This window comes from Neovison vison, chromosome 6, assembly GCF_020171115.1.
Source record: "Neovison vison isolate M4711 chromosome 6, ASM_NN_V1, whole genome shotgun sequence".
NCBI classification, from domain to species: Eukaryota; Metazoa; Chordata; class Mammalia; order Carnivora; family Mustelidae; genus Neogale; species Neogale vison.
Genome location: NC_058096.1, coordinates 219,204,869 through 219,220,809, shown reverse-complemented (window position 1 = coordinate 219,220,809; position 15,941 = coordinate 219,204,869). Strand labels below are relative to the sequence as shown.

The 15,941-nt window shown below is 55.7% G+C and overlaps 2 protein-coding genes across 2 annotated transcripts; both read left to right on the top strand.

Moving 5' to 3' along the window:
• The first annotated feature begins 13 nt into the window (after nt 1-13).
• On the top strand, nt 14-7,298 carry NDUFA7 (NADH:ubiquinone oxidoreductase subunit A7). Its single transcript, XM_044254370.1, has 4 exons — nt 14-111; nt 537-586; nt 3,795-3,944; nt 7,109-7,298. The coding sequence occupies exons 1-4, from the start codon at nt 61-63 to the stop codon at nt 7,197-7,199; spliced, it is 342 nt and encodes a 113-aa protein (XP_044110305.1). The 5' UTR covers nt 14-60; the 3' UTR covers nt 7,200-7,298.
• Nucleotides 7,299-10,283: 2,985 nt separating this feature from the next.
• Nucleotides 10,284-14,428, top strand: CD320 (CD320 molecule). The gene is made up of 5 exons (XM_044254368.1): nt 10,284-10,431; nt 12,984-13,097; nt 13,438-13,671; nt 13,944-14,102; nt 14,218-14,428. The coding sequence occupies exons 1-5, from the start codon at nt 10,305-10,307 to the stop codon at nt 14,358-14,360; spliced, it is 777 nt and encodes a 258-aa protein (XP_044110303.1). The 5' UTR covers nt 10,284-10,304; the 3' UTR covers nt 14,361-14,428.
• The last annotated feature ends 1,513 nt before the right edge of the window (nt 14,429-15,941 follow it).

The window sequence follows — 15,941 nt, the reverse complement described above, 5'->3', positions numbered from 1 at the left end:
GTTCTTCCCAGCAGCCCTCGCGGTAGGGACGTCACCGGCGTCCTTCAGTGCAAACGGAAGATGGCGTCCGCCACTCGCTTCATCCAGCGCCTGCGGAACTGGGCATCGGGGGTGCGCGGGGCGGAAGGGGTCAAACGGGGAGGCTGAGGGTTGCGTGCGCCTTGGACCCGCTCCCACTAGTCCCCTTCTTCCTGCACCCTTGGGCCTGGGGCTTTTAGTACTGAGATCCCCTTAGGTCGGAACCCGTGTCTCAGCCCGGGACCCCCAACTCGTGACTGCTTCAGCCAACACAACCACCTCCACCCTAGCTCTGGACCCATTCTGGACTGAGATCTGTCTAGTCCCGGGCCTTCTTAACTCTGTATTTTGAGGCCCCTGCCTTAGCTTTCCTCTTCACCTCTAGGGCCCACATCCCTGTACCATCTCCGTCCGACCTTCCCTTCTCCGCCCCTGGGATGCCCTGTTCCCTAGCTCTCTCCTCTCCTGGAGGACCCTGCGGGTTGACTGCCTTCCTCTCCCCCCTCCCCGCCCCCCAGCACGATTTGCAGGCGAAGTTGCAGCTGCGCTACCAGGAGATCTCCAAGCGGTGAGCAAGCCCCGCTCGCTGCCTACACTCTGGCCTTGTCCTGTTATTCTTTTTTGTTTGTTTGTTTGTTTTAAGATTTTATTTATTTATTTGACAGAGATCACAAGTAGGCAGAGAGGCAGGCAGAGAGAAGGGGGGAAGCAGGCTCCCCGCTGAGCAGAGAGCCTGATGTGGGGCTTTGTCCTGTTATTCTTAACATGGGGAACAAAATGCGTGTTCCTTTAGGTCCCCGGTTTGCTGGACAGGCATCTTACCTCCGGTCCCTGGCAGGCTGTGGAAGCAGAGGTTTGCTTTTAACTTTCCTGTACTCACAGCCGGCTGCTTGTGGAATAGTCAGGTTGGACATGAATTCAGAGTGGGAATCGTGTAGCTGTGGAGTCCTCGGTGTGGTCCTGCCAGTAGGGTTATCATCCCCAAGCTACAAATGAAAAAATGTGAGTTTCAGAGAGACGATTATTTTCTTAAAGTCACTCAGAAGCTAGGAAGTGACACCTGGGATTTGAACCCATAGGTGCCTTGATTCCAAACTCATTTAAAATGTGCAAAAATTACTTAATATTTACAAGCGCCTGCCATGTCCTCAGAGATACCAGGACCAAGAAGAAAAGTTATTATCCCCATTCCTTTCACGGAGCTCAAGTTCTAGAAAGTGAAACATATAGTAGGGAAATAAATGCAACAGGTAAAGAGCATTCTGGAATGCTCTGAAGACAGACTAAATTAGAGTCAGGTGTGGGGCGGCTACATTAGGTCAAGTGGTGAGGAAAGGTCTTTTTTTCTGGGATTGACATTTGAATGACCGGAGTAATGAGCCAAATGGTCATGATTGAAAGAACATTCTGAACGGAGGGAACAGTATGTGCCAAGGCTGTTGAGGCCCGACAGAGCCAGAAGTAGGAAGAAGGTCTGTGACTGGAATACTTGGAGGGTAGGAGGGATATCAGTATATTGGAAATCAGAGGAGTAGATAAGGCAGCCATTGAGAATTAGCACGAAAGGAAGACAACTAGCATTTGAATACCAAACTTATGTGAATGTCTACCTGTTATAACTAATTCCAAATATCAGAAGTTTGAAGTTGCTTTCTATCCAGGGTAGTTGGTAGGCCAGTTGAGGAAAGGAGTTTATAAAATTTACAAACCTCCTTAGGGTCGTGGCGCCCCCTAGTGATTCCTGTGTGTCTCTTGGGCATGTGGTTCTTAACCCTTCTGCTAGGTGGCAGAAAGCTATGGCCCACCCACCGGGAGTGGGGGGGTGTCATCTGCACTGTAGGGGTTAAGCAAATTCTAACTGCCACACAGGATAATGCCCCCCTTTTTTAAGATTTTATTTCTAAGTAATCTGACACCAAACATGGTGCTTGAACTCACAAGCCAGAGATCGAGAGTCGCACAGCATGGGGCGCCTCAGTCATTAAGCGTCTGCCAGTGGCTCAGGTCATGACTCCAGAGTCGTGGGATCGAGCCCCCGAATTCAGCTCCCGGCTCAGCCGGAAGCCTGATTCTCCCTCTCCCTCTCCCCCTGCTTGTTTTCCCTCTCTGGCTATGTCTCTCTGTCAAATAAATAAAATCTTTTTTTTTTTTTTTAAGGTTATTTATTTGATGGAGAGAGAGATCACAAGCAGGCAGAGAGGCAGGCAGAGAGAGAGGGAGAAGCAGGCTCCTGCCGAGCAGAGAGCCCGATGCGGGGCTCGATCCCAGGACCTGAGATCATGACCTGAGCCGAAGGCAGAGGCTTAACCCACTGAGCCACCCAGGCGCCCCACAAATAAATAAAATCTTAAAAAAAAAAAGCATCTCACGCACCACTGACCAAGCCAGCCAAGTGCCCGAGGATATTGCTTTTACTTATTTACTCTAAAGATCTGATTGATTAATTAATTGATTGATAGCGAGCATGCACACACGTGAGCTGGGGGCAGGGCAGAGGGAGGAGAAAGAGCATCTCAAGCAGAGGCATACTGAGTGCAGAGCCTGATGTGGGGACCTGAGATCATGCCCTGAGCCAAAACCAAAAGTGGGACACTTAACCGACTAAGCCACACAGGTGCCCCAGGATATTGCTTTTAATATCAAATTTTTATATTTTTATGTATATTTCTCATTTTGTTAATACAATGGCTGTTACTTGTTTTAAGAAAAACTTAAATCCTGGCAAAACGGCTAACCAATTATTGTAAATTAATTAATTAAACCATTTACTGTAAAACATGGTTGAATGAAAATCTGGTAATTTTATGATTTCTTCTATTTTCTCTGTCTTCTCCTCTCTGCTATGTTTTCCAGGAGGCTTCTCTCTTGTTTTGAGGTTAGCATTTCCATTTTAGGGTCTGGCTTCTTTGTAAATTCACCCTAGGTTTTAGCCCAACCCAGGGCAGAGCTCTGTTCACTCGTCCAGCCCTGGCTATAGTGTTGGTGACCAGGCAGGAAATGCAGAGATCTCAGAGGACAAGGTGCTCTTTGAGTAATAAGCCTTGATCCCAGCAGGGTTCTTCAGAGTTCCTGAGATAACGAGAAACCCAGGAGTTCTGTAGCCTGGCTTTTGGGAACAAAGACCCTCAGGATACACGAGGTCTGGGGCTGTTGCCCAAGTGTTTACACACTGTGACCACTGGACACGAGGTGGTCCGAGCCTCAGACCCTGGCTTCTTCATTCCCTGGGCTCCTGCAGCTGGAAGTGAGGCCAGATGGAAGCTTTGGGCCATGGTGGAGTGGGAACAGGCCTGGGTGTCCAATCTGGGCTGCCCCCTTCCCTGCGAAATCTCAGAAAATGTCCTCCATGCATTTGGGGCATATCTAGGCCTTGCCTTCCAGCACCTTCACACCCGAAGCGTAGACTGCTACCTGCTTCAGAGCCCTGGATCCTCCCTAGCCATGCATCCATGACAGCAGATCAAGCAATTGCCCTGGCCTGCAGCAGTGACGGAGGCAGCCCAGGCCAGCGTAGCCAGGAAGAGTGACTTTATATTAGGGCTGCCTGGGGGGCCCAGTTAAGTGTGCGACTCTCGGTTTCTGCTCAGGTCATGATCTTGGGGTCGTGGGATCAAGGCCCATGTTGGGCTCTGTGCACAGTGGGGAGTCTGCTTGAGAATCTTTATGTGAGCGTGCACACTTGCATTTGCTTTCTCAAATAATTTTTTTTTTTTTAATAAATAAAATTTTTTAAAGTGATTTTCTGTTTGCTTCAATGGTGATGTTTTTTCCCGCAGAACTCAGCCTCCTCCCAAACTCCCCGTGGGCCCCAGCCACAAGCTCTCCAATAACCACTACTGCACTCGGGATGGCCGCCGGGAAGCTGTGCCGCCCTCAGTCATCATGTCCTCCCAGAAGGTTCTGGCGTCCGGCAAGCCTGCAGAGAGGTGAGGACCCCACAGTCCAGAACCAGCCCTTTCTCTTGCTTGTGCTTTTCAAGGGCCCACTGAGCGTCACTTGTGTCAGGAACTGTGCTGTGGGGGCTTTTCATGGGAGAGCTCTGTTAATCCCCACCCAGCCCAGAGTAGCGGTTGGGGCCTCAGCCTGGGGTGCATTTCCTACAAAGCGAATGAAGCTCCATGCTCCCATCAAGGGCTCTGGGAGAAGCCCAGGCCTTGTTTTTTTAATTTTTTTTTTGAAATGGAGGCATTAATTGACCTATAACATTTTGTGAGTTTCAGGTGCACAACGTAAAGATTTGGTATTTGCATACATTGTGCGTGTACGTGTGTGTATGTATATATATATATATATATATACACAACCACATTTTCTTTGAACTCTTCTTCTTTTTTTGTTAAAGATTTTATTTATTTATTTGAGAGAGAGACAGTGAGAGAGAGCATGAGCGAGGAGAAAGTTAGAAAGAGAAGCAGACTCCCTGTGGAGCTGGGAGCCCGATGCGGGACTCGATCCCGAGATCCAGGATCATGACCTGAGCCGAAGGCAGTCATCCAGCCAACTGAGCCACCCAGGCGTCCCTCTTTGAACTCTTCTTAAAGAAAGAATTGTATTTTCTTTTCAAGTAGGCTCCACGCCCAACATGGGGCTCAAACTCAGGACCCTGAGATCCAGAGTCGGCTGCTTCACTGACTGAACCAGCCAGGCGCCCCAAAGAAAGAATCGTGTAAATCTCAGGTCTCTTAAACCCCAGTTTGGTCCCTGGCCTCAGGTGCCTTCTCTCAAATAAAAGGGGATGATAATAGTATCTACTTTAGGGAGTGTATCTCAGTCCACTAAGCTGCTGTGACAATAGCATAGACTGCGGTGGCGTACAAACACAGAAACCTCTTTTGCACACTTCTGGAGGCTGGGAAGTCCAGGATCAAGGTGCTGGCAGGTTCTGTGTCTGGCAAGCGCACTCTTCTTGATTCACAGATGGCATTTTCTTGCTCTGTCCTCACGTGGTGGAAGGGTCAGGGGTGTCTGGGGTCTCTTATGAGGGCACTAATCCCATTCATGAGGACTCCTCCCTTAGGACCTAATCACCTCCCAAGAGCCCTGCCTCCAAATGCCGTCACGTTGGGGGTTGAGATTTCAGCAGGAGTTTGGGAGACACAAAACATTGAGTCTATAGCAGAGTTGTTAGGAAGTTTAATCTTCATAGTTAATATTTGTAAGGTTTTAGAATGGAGTCCGTGCCCTGTCTGCATACTGACCCCTCCACAAGTTGGGCAGTGATGGCCCCTGTTGCAGAAGAGGAAATCAAGACACAGAGAGACCATGTGACCTAACTGGGTCACACAGCTAGTGAGGAGCAGAAGCAGGATTTCAGACCAGTTTGCTCAGACCCCAGTGGTGTCTGGGCTCTACAGCCGCTTCATCGTATGGTCTGCAGCCAGTGTTCCGTCCTTCTTCTTTTTTTTTTTTTTTTTTTAAAGATTTTTATTTTATTTATTTGACAGACAGAGATCACAAATAGGCAGAGAGGCAGGCATGGGGGTGGGGAAGCAGGCTCCCTGCTGAGCAGAGAGCCTGATGTGGGGCTCCATCCCAGGACCTGGGATCATGACCTGAGCCGAAAGCAGAGACTTTAACCCACTGAGCCACCCAGGCGCCCCGTTCTGTCCTTCTTTTTTCTTTTTTTTTTTTTTTTTTAAGATTTTATTTATTTATTTGACAGACAGAGATCACAAGTAGACCAAGAGACAGGCAGAGAGAGAGAGAGGAAAGCAGGCTCCCTGCTGAGCAGAGAGCCCGATGCGGGACTCGATCCCAGGACCCTGAGATCATGACCTGAGCCGAAGGCAGCAGCTTAACCCACTGAGCCACACAGGCGCCCCGTTCCGTCCTTCTTGAGCCTCAGTTTCTACATCTGTAAAATGGGATGGTGGGCTTGCAGTGTGATGAGATCTGTAAGGTGACGAGGCCAGGCAAGGCCTGCTGTGTAGTTAGAACTCAGTGAATGGCCAATGTCATGGTCCTTGTTACCTTCTGATTCTCCAGAGTCCAGCACCAGACTGGCACACTACCCAGTTCCCCCCACAGCCCCTCACCTGCTCCTGGGATGCCTGCCTTTCCTCGGGAGGCCGCTTCTGTCTCTTCTACCTCCCTCAGACCCCTGGGAGAGCGGGCAGCCCTGGAACCCCTGCTCTTGGGGGTCTTCTGCACAAGAGAGCCTCCCCACCCGCCTCCTCTCCCTTGTTGGCTGACCGTGCGCCAGCCTCTCCGGCCCGAGGCACCAGGGGCCCAGGGCTTGGGTGTCTTGGGGCACCCTCCTTGGATTTGTTGCTAGGGTCTCTCTTGGGGCTCACTCTGGGTCAAATGGTGCATTCTTTTTTTTGTTTTCTTCCTCTTTTCTTTTTTTTTTTTTAAAGATTGATTGATTGATTTTAGAGAGCGAGCGAGAGCTGGCACATGCATGCACACACAAGCAGGGGGAGAGTCGGGAGCAGGGTGGTGGGGACAGACTCCCCACTCAGCCAGGAGCCTGATGCAGGGCTGTCTTAGGACCCTGAGATCATGACTTGAACTGAAACCAAGAGTCCGACGCCTAGCCGACTAAACCACCCGGGCTCCCCAAACGGAGTATTTACCAATTGCACTTGATTCTCAGCCTCATTAGACTGAGGCCCGGTCTTAGCGCTCTGCCGAGGCACGGGCAGTGCCTGCCACGTGTCAAGTGCTCAGCACCCGAGGGGGAGAGAGCGATGGGCGCCCGTCACCTGATTGCTTGGCCCTTTTGCCAGTATCCTATTTGGGGGCAACAGGAGTGGGGTGCTCGTCCACCCTGGGGCCACAAGTGGGAGGGGGTACTAGAGGAGGCGGCCAGCTCTTCATGGCTGCCTTTGAGCTCAGGAGCCAGGGCAGGCTGACTGGGCATTCATGTGGGGGCTTGGGCCGGAAGGGGGCTGGCCAGTTCCCAGCGAGGGTTGGCTGACCCTCTGGGGGACCCCAGTGAAGGCGTCTGGGCATTCTGAAACACGCTCCTGCTGGCCTGCACACAGTCCTGGCAGGCATGGTCTTGCTGGGCGCAGGTGTGGGGCTCCCTCAGATCCGCCCACGCTGCTCTCCCGAGACCTGGCCCTAACCAAAGTCTCTTCCCTTCCAGCTCGGCTGCAGCTGCCCCTGAGAAGAAGGCTGTGTCGCCAGCCCCTCCCATGAAGAGGTGGGAGCTGTCCAAAGACCAGCCTTACCTGTGACTCTGCTCCCCGGGCCACCCGAGTGCTTCCCCTCCGTGTGTTCCTTCCAAGGAGAACATGACCTAATTTATGACAAATACACGCAGCTCTCCAGTGTCACTTCTGTTCTGACTTTTTGAAGCTGCGTACGACTTCCTGGATTTCCTGGGGAAGTTGGTGCTGATTCTGTTCACTCTGCCAGCGCTCCAGGGCGGCGGGAGGGAGAGGGGTTCCTGAGCTTCAGGGTGACACGCTGTCGCTAGGCACCGAGTGCATGCATATGTGGTCCATATGCCATGGGGTCCAGAGGCTCCGGTGTGGTCACCATCCCTTATTGGGGGCCTGGCTAACCTAGCGAGCAGTAGGCTGGGTTCTAGGACTTTTGGATGTTTGGGGGGCACTGACGGTGAAGGACCCCGGGGCTGAACGCAAGCTGCTCCCGTAGGTTTCTCTCGTTCCCATTGCTGTTGCTCATGTAGACACCAACCAGCGCCCTTCCACGGCTGCCCCCATCTGGCCTTGAGTGCCCTGCAGCTTCATGGGGGTGACGGAGGACTGCAGGGCAACTCCCAGAGAAGGCTCACCTAGAACAGGTGAAGAAAGGCCTCCCTGAACCAGATACCTTTCTTTCTTTCTTTCTTTCTTTTTTTAATATTTTATTTATTTGACAGAGATCACAAGTAGGCAGAGAGGCAGGCAGAGAGAGGCTGAGTGGGGAGTGGGGGTGGGGTGGAGGGGTGGGGTGGGTGGGAAGCAGGCTCCCTACTGAGCAAAGAGCCCAATGCAGGGCTAGATCCCAGGACCCTGAGATCATGACCTGAGCCAAAGGCAAAGGCTTAAGCCACCCAGACACTCCATGAACCAGAAACCTTTCATTGTGGGCCTGGGGAGCAAGGTGGAGTCAGCCTAGGAAAAGAAGGGGCTGGTACTTGTGGAGGAATGAGCTGTTGAGTGAAAGCCAGAAAAACAACCAGGTCTGTCAGAAGGAACAATGGGGAGCCATGTAGGGACCTCAAGTGGGGGCATGTCATGGCTGCCCTGGGGAAGAACCCCACAGTCCTTCAGTAGGTGAAGAGATGTAGGAAGATCCGGGTGTTGCTACTGCTCTGCTCTCTGGAAGCCAAGAGCAAGGCAGGATGTATCGTGGAGCCTCAGAGTTGGCAATAGAAATGCTAAAAGCTCACGTGGGAGAAAATCCCCAGCTGCAGCCCCCAGGGCAGGCTTTCTGGAAGAGGTGGGACACTTAATCGGAGCAAAGGCTGAGTCAGATTCAGGAAAGAGATTGCGAGGGAGAGGAAGTCTGGGCAGGGTATCCTGAGGTCACAAGGAAGGCTGCCCTGAGGGCTTCCACAGACTGCGGGCAAGATAAGCCATTGGAGGTTTCTGAATAGTTCGGTGACACAGACCTTGAAGTTTTGCAAGGGAGTGGGGGTGGGAAGGAGGTCTGACACCTGAGGTCTGTGTGCAAGGTACTGTTTTGAACGCTCTGGGGATCTCGGCTCCTTTGTGGAGCAATCCTGGGAGGTCATGGATGATGCCACACCCCCTCGGCAGAAAAACAGGAATGGAAGGATAAGAACTTGCTCAGGCTCAATAACATTGAACCTGACAGCTGATGAGTCCACCTAACTACTACAGATCCATGGCATCTTCAGCTTTTATCCCTGCACCCCAGAGACCTCTGAGCCTCAAAGATGGGGCACCCCCCCACCTCTGCCGTGCACAGTCCTGTTTGTCAGCTTTCCATCTGCCTCTGCATCTGTACACCTTTGCCTCTTAACCCATTTCCCCTGGGATATCTGGGAGATTTTTTTTTTTTTTAAACAACAAAAAACCCCAACAGACACATATAATATACACACTCCAAAAGCAGCTATGACTTTTCAACATTTTCAAATAGTGAAGCTTGAACAAACATTTTCAAATAGTGAAGCTTGCAGAACAACCTGCAAACAGAGCCCCTTGTGGGAAAACTCGGCATGTTTAGTGTTGCTTCCCAGGAAACGGGGGTGAGGGTTTGGAGTGGGGGGGGGGTCAATGCTTGTTGTACACCTAGCACTGAGGGCGCACCACTTGTCTGGGGTTCTGCTGGCATTCCACCTGTTGCCTCTTCTGAAGGCAGAGCTATTGATAAAGTATTTATTTTCAAAAAACTCAGCCTCTGATTGACTAGAAAATCTGTAGGAGGTTTGTATTTTTTTTTTTTTTTTTTAAGATTTTATTTGACACAGAGCGCACAAGTAGGCAGAGCCGCAGGGAGAGGGAGAAGCAAGCTCCCCACTGAGCGGGAAGCCCAATGCAAGGCTTGATCCCAGGACCCTAAGGATCATGACCCCAGGGAAAGGCGGACGCTTAACCATCGAGCCCCCCAGTCGCCCCAGATTTGTATTTTATGTGCCTATGGATTAAGCACAAGAAGAGAAAGCCCATGGGCCGCCTTTGTGTATCTTGTTCTGGAAGAACACGACCTACTTCCCGGTGAGGGAGACTGAAGGAGGCAGTGGGCGTGGGTGAGCGCTCCCAGGTGCGAGGGACAGGACCCCTGATGGAACTTCTGGAAGTGTTTCTTTCACTTATTCACTAAATATTGAAGAGCCCGTTATGGTGGCAGACCCTGTGCTGGGCACTGGGGACGCATTGAACAACATAGCACTCCTGTCCTACCACTGACCTTCTAGTGGGTCAAGAGACACTAAGTCAAAGTGAGCAAAGTAGCAAAGCTGGGTGCAGAAGAGAAGCTGGAGGAGGCAGAGGCTGGAGCGTGCCTCAGGGGGTGGCTGCCATATTAACTATAATAATTAGACAGTCACATTTGCCGCAGGACTCATACGACGCCTTCGATGTTGTGAGTAGACACCGACGAGTTCCTTTATATCCCCACAGTTTCTAACTTCAAACGCGCCGGGATTTTTCCAAAGACCTTGTCACTGGGAAAAGTGGGTTAGAGCCTTAAATTGTGGGTCTCCTCGTATTCGGACCTTTACGGTAGGCGTAGCCGGGGGGCGGCACGGATCTACGAGGCGTGGGCCCCGCCCCCGACGGCGGGGCGCGTGCGCGGGGGATAAAAGCGAGGCCGGGTCGGCGCGTGGTCAGTTCCAGGGCAGGGGCGGTGCGGCGAGGAGCTGCATGGCGCAGGGCGGAGTGCGGCGGGCGGCAGCCCTGGGCCTGGCGCTGCGGCTGCTGCTCGGCTTCGGGCTGGGCCTGCAGGCAGCCCCGACCCCGATGCCGACCCAGGCCTTGGCCCAGGCCCCAGGTGAGTGAGCTCCGCTCCCCGCGCACCCCGCGCGCGCGCACCCCTCCGCCGGCCCGCCCCGCCCCGCGCGCCGGCGGCGCCTCGGCATTGGCTGTGCAGTTCGTGGGTCCCGGACACTCCCCCCGCACGTGGCTTGAGACTCTGGCATGCAGGGCGCCTGGCCCTTGAGCCAGCCATCCCCAGAGAGCGATCGTCGCCTGGGTGGCCCTGACTGCCTCTCGCTGCCTGGCTTCTGCCTTCTCACACCCCACTCCCGCTCCGCTTTGGCGGACCCCTTTGTCACCTCCAAGCCGCCCTTCAGCCCAGCGTGGGCAGGAAGGCTTGCTGGAGGCTCCGGTTGTCCGACCTCTAACTGCATGGCCGGTCACCTGGCGCCTCTTGGCAGCCGCTGCGGCGAATATACCCCCGTCCGACCCCGAGGCCATATGGCTGAGTTTCCTGGGCCACCAGGCCCGACCCTCCCCATCCCTGCGCCTTGCTCCTCTGGCTTTAGAGAGCAAAAGGTTTCCTCTCCCTCCCGGTAACCCCAGGCCCTTGGACACCTGCTCCTGGGCCTAAGTGATCTTGGTGGCCATCTCTGAGGTTCCCAGAGCGGTGGGATAGAGTGATCTCCCTGTAGGCACAGGTGACCCTCGCTTTCAGCTGTGAGCTCACGTCTGATCTGGTCTCCTGGCTCATCCCAAAGACCTTGCCTTTACAGGCTAAATGTTCCTGGGTCCTTTAAGGGGGCAGGACTCACTTTAACCAAGTACCAAACTGCACGTGGTCTCCTTTTCTCCCGACCCTATGATAGGGACTCCTAGCGTGCTCGTTTTACAGGGGAGGGAACTGAGGCTGGACGGGAAAGTCACTGGTCACTTAATCCCCCCCCCCCCACTGGTCACTTCTAACTCCTGTCTGACCCCATAGCCCTATGAGGCCTGGTGTGCTGTGCTTTTGCCCGCCTCCCCCCTCCAGTTTCCAGGAAGAACCCACACTCCAGGGAGGGAGGTCTGGAGGTTTGCAGGGCTGAGAATGGCTAGGCCTGGAGAGGAAACCGCACCCAGAGATGGCCAGACACCCCCACCCTCGTGGGCAGAGAAGGAAGCCAGATCCAGGTCCGGCCATACCTCTTCCTGACTTCAAAAGCTCAGGGACTTTGTGGGCCACAGGTATCATTGTGCCTGGGGGCCTGTGGACGGACTGGCTGTGGGGAACAGGGGGTCTGGAGGCACAGGCCCAAGTAAAGGTGAAAGTGGCAAGAGTACCAGGATGGACTGGAGAGCCACTAGGTTGGGGCCAAGCGGGTATTTGTGCCCCCCCCTTCTCTCCCACCACTGCACCTAAGAGAAGGGCCTTAAAGGCCTTTCCTTTCCTCCGTTAGACTCCCTCCTGCTGGCCCTCGTTCTAGGCCCTTCCGTGCTCCTCCAGATCAGCATGTAGCCTGAGCCTCACTGCCTGGGGCCCAGGAAGGCTCAGCTCTCATCAGGACACAGCCTGGACCTTGGTGTGACTCTTGTCTGTATCGCCCCGGGCTGGTGGTCACGAGGTCCCGGCCCTGATCTCCAGTCTGTGTCCAGTCTGTGTAGATACCAGTTTGAGGACCGTTGTTATTGGGGAAAGGCAGAGCGTCAGGCCTCCCTGAGAGGTGCAGGAGACCCTTTCCGAGAAAGAAGCTGAGATCTGAAGGCTGAGAAGGAATCACCAGTTGCAGAGTGAGGAGAAGAGAGGGACGACTGGGCCAGGAACCTGCATGGGCAAAGTCCCTGAGGTGGGAACCAGCCCCGCCTCTTGGAGAACAGCGAGCAGGCCAGGCCAGAGGGAGCTGGTTGAAGAGGGAGGAGGAGGGAGGCAGTGAGGTCCAGGAAGCGGTGGGGCTGGGCCGGGCCTTGCGACCCCACAGACAAAACGGATTTCGCACGAGAAGGGGGCATGGTTTTGAGCAGAGGGGAGGGCAAGGGCAGGTGACTGAATGATGTGACTCCATGGTCCCCAGTGTCCGAATGGAGATGGGACCTTGTGAGGAGGCGGCACATTCAGGATGGGGAAGGTGGTTGGATCTGGGAGGAATTTAGGAGGTGAGTGGACAAGCCTTGCTAACTAAGCAGGTCCTCTGCCCAGGGCCTCAGTTTCCCCTTGGCTAAGCAGGTGGGATATAACGGGCCGTGCTGACCCTGACCACGGGCCTGGTGCAGGGCAGGCTTGGAGATGGCCACTACCCCAGTGCTTTGATGTGTGGATCTTGGAGGGCCTCTTGGGGAGACCGTCTGGCCTGGAGCCTGTAAAGACTCTGGGGTCAGTGAGACCTGGGTTCAGACCCGGACTCTGCCACCAGTGTTGCAGCCTGGGGCTTTGTCATTCTCCTCAGTGTCTTCTGCAGCACGGGCATGGCAGGAGAACCTGCGCTCCAGGCCTCCCACCGAGTAGGTCCTCCGCAAATGGTGGCTGCCAGTGTCATTCCAGCGCCCTGGGACCTGGCCTGTCTCTAGTGGTCGCAGTCTGTAACTTCCGTGCCCCTGGCGGAGGGAGCCAGGACTGGCGCCTCCCAGACCTCACTTGTGTGCCCCTTGTAGGCTCCTGCTCGCCCACCAGCTTCCAGTGCCGCACGAGTGGCTTCTGCGTGCCCCTCACTCTGCACTGCGACGGTGACAAGGACTGCCCCGACGGCAGCGATGAGGAGGACTGCAGTGAGTGGCTTCGCTCTGGGGTCGGGGCCGCAGGGGGTGAGGCGATGGTGCAAGGGGTGTGGTCTTGGGGGTGATGGGGCGGGGCCTGAGAGTGGGCAGGGCTTACAAGAAGAGGTGGGTTTCCTGGGAAGGGGACTTGGGGGCGGGGCTCGGGAAGAGGAGCTTGAAGGGAGGCCGGGCCTGGCAGGTGGAGCTAACAAGGGGGGGGATCTTTAGGATGTGTGGGTTTTCTAAAATCAGCTGTTCCCGGAAGGCGGGGAATTACGAGGGGGCTTAGTGGAGGGGCGTACCGCAGCACTGTTGGGTGGGTATTTGGGACCTGACTGACCTTGTACCCCAGGGATCAAGCCTTGTGCCCAGGACGGAGAGTGCCGGCCACCCACTGGCAGCCCCTGCCCTTGCGACAATGTCGATGACTGCCGACATGGCATCCACGAGAACGGTCACAACTGCAGTTCCCAGCCCTGCCCGGCGGGGGAGCTCCGCTGCCTGCAGGGCGGTGCCTGTGTCCCACACACGTGGCTCTGCGATGGCCATCCCGACTGTCCCGACTCCAGTGATGAACTTGGCTGTGGTGTGTGCCCTGGGACCTCAGCGTGCCTGGAGGGGTGGGGAGGGCTGGCCGTTAGATAAGGACACTTGACACCCTCTGGTGGGTGACCAGGCTGAAAGTGTGGACACTTGCATCCACCTGGGCCTGCGTCCCCTGGGGGCAGCGGGAGATGAGCCGCAAGGTCCCTCCCGCCCCCGTCCCCCGCATTTGGAACACATGTTTGTGTCCCCATGGTCTCCCCGCCCCCCTGCCGGTGCCCACCCCCAGCTGCTGAATGCCTGGACTTATTGCAGGAACTGAGACCCTCCAGGAAGGGACTGCCACATCCACGGGGATCCCTGTGACCCCGCACAGTGTCCCCTCTCTCAGGAATGTCACAGCCACCCCCACTGGGGACGAGGACTCCGTCCAGTCTGGAAACCGGAGTGCTTGTGGGGTTATCGCAGCTGCGGGTAAGATGGCCAGGCCCTCCTTCTCCTGGGGCTTGGGGAGGACGCAGGCTGCAGACGCCCCTCTCTGTGCGGCCAGCTCCTGCTCCTGCTGACCCCTGCCTGTCTGACCCCGCAGTGGTGCTCAGTGCCGGTGTGGCCGCCATCTCCCTGTTCGTGCTGTCCCGGCTCTGTGCCCGCGGGCGCCTGCACCCGCTGGGGCTGCTGCTGGTCATGAAGGAGTCCCTGCTGCTGTCAGACAGGAAGCCCTCGCTGCTCTGAGGACGGGCTCTTGCCACCCAGGCTCCCGGCCCCGGAGCGGCGGCAGCTCTGGAGACCTGGTACGTCATCGGTGGCACACGGGGGCCGGCACACCGGCCCTCAGCCGTGGGTCCTTCTGGCCAGGCAGCACCGTGCGGCCGAGCTCCTGCAGCCGGCCCCAGGGAGGCTGGGGTGCCGGGACCCTGGATGGGGAGTGCATCGCAGTCGGAACGGAGGGGCTGGCCCCAGTCTGCTCTGGGGCGCGGCCCCACACGTAGACACTCCTCCTGCCCTCATCGGAAGGTGCTGATTAAAATTACTTCACATCCTCCGTCGGCCTCTGGGCCTCTGTCTCCCTCTGCCCGGGCAGCCCAGGGTCTCCCTTACAGCCCCTCCTCCACGGTGGCAGTGCCCCCAGAGGGTGGGACTCGGGGACCCAGCCCTGGGCGCTCCCTCGGCCGCTCTGCCTCTGGCTTCCTGGGACCCAGAGGAGGAGGCGGTGGGCCTGGGGCAGCGGGGTGGTCTTCCTTACCCGCCGGCCCCTGTGCGGAGTCCCGGGGGACCGCCATCCACCATGGCTTCTCGCTCTCTGAGCTGGGCATCCCAGGGTTGGTCTGGGCTCCACCCAGGTTTTTTTTTTTTTTAAAGGTTTTATTTGTTTATTTGACAAATCACAAGTAGGCAGAGAAGCAGGCAGAGAGAGGGGAAGGGAAGCAGGCCCCCTGCTGAGCAGAGAGCCCGACTTGGGGCTCGATCCCAGGATGCTGGGATCATGACCGGGGCTGAAGGCAGAGACTTTAACCCACTGAGCCTCCCAGAAGCCCCATCCACCCAGTTTTAACATGGGGGCTTTGTGCTCTGGGCTGTGGACTGCCACTGAAAAGACTCACAGTTCCCAAAAGATGGGGGGCAGGGGGCACACTACCCCATGCCCAGGAAGAAAGCACCAGGGTCAGGAGGCAGAGGGAGCTCGAGGAGAACATGGGCAAGAACGTTTATTGTGGTTCCCGTGGGCAGGTGGGTTTGGGTTGGCTCGTTTGAATAACCCCAGCGGGCTCGGGGAGCAGGCGCCGTCTGTCCCGTAGGTACTGGCCTGTTGACAGGGTCGCCACGGGCTAGGGGCGCCTGTGGCATCCGCCTGGGTTTCTGCTCTGCCCGGCCTGCCCCCACTTACCTTTCCTGTCTGCAGCCAGTGTTCCGGCTGGGTCGGCCCTTGTGGTTCTTACAATCGCTGGACGCATTTCAGCAAAGACTATCTGGGAACTTCGAGGAACAAGGGCGATGACTCACGGGTCCTCACAAGAGGGCACACGGCAGCCTCGCCGGCCACACAGCGAGGTCATGGGGAACCTAGAGAGAGAGAGAGAGAGAGGACCTGGGGCTCTGCCTTTGTCAGGGTCCGAGGGTGGAGTGTCCAGGGTTTCGGGGATTCACACTTCACTGATGGATTTATTTATCTATTTATTTAGTTTTAAGATTTTATTTATTTGACAGAAATCACAAGCAGGCAGAGAGGCAGGCAGAGGGGGAGGGGGAAGCAGGCTCCCCCTGAGCAGAGAGCCCAACGCGGGGCTTGATCCCAGGACTCTGAGATCATGACCT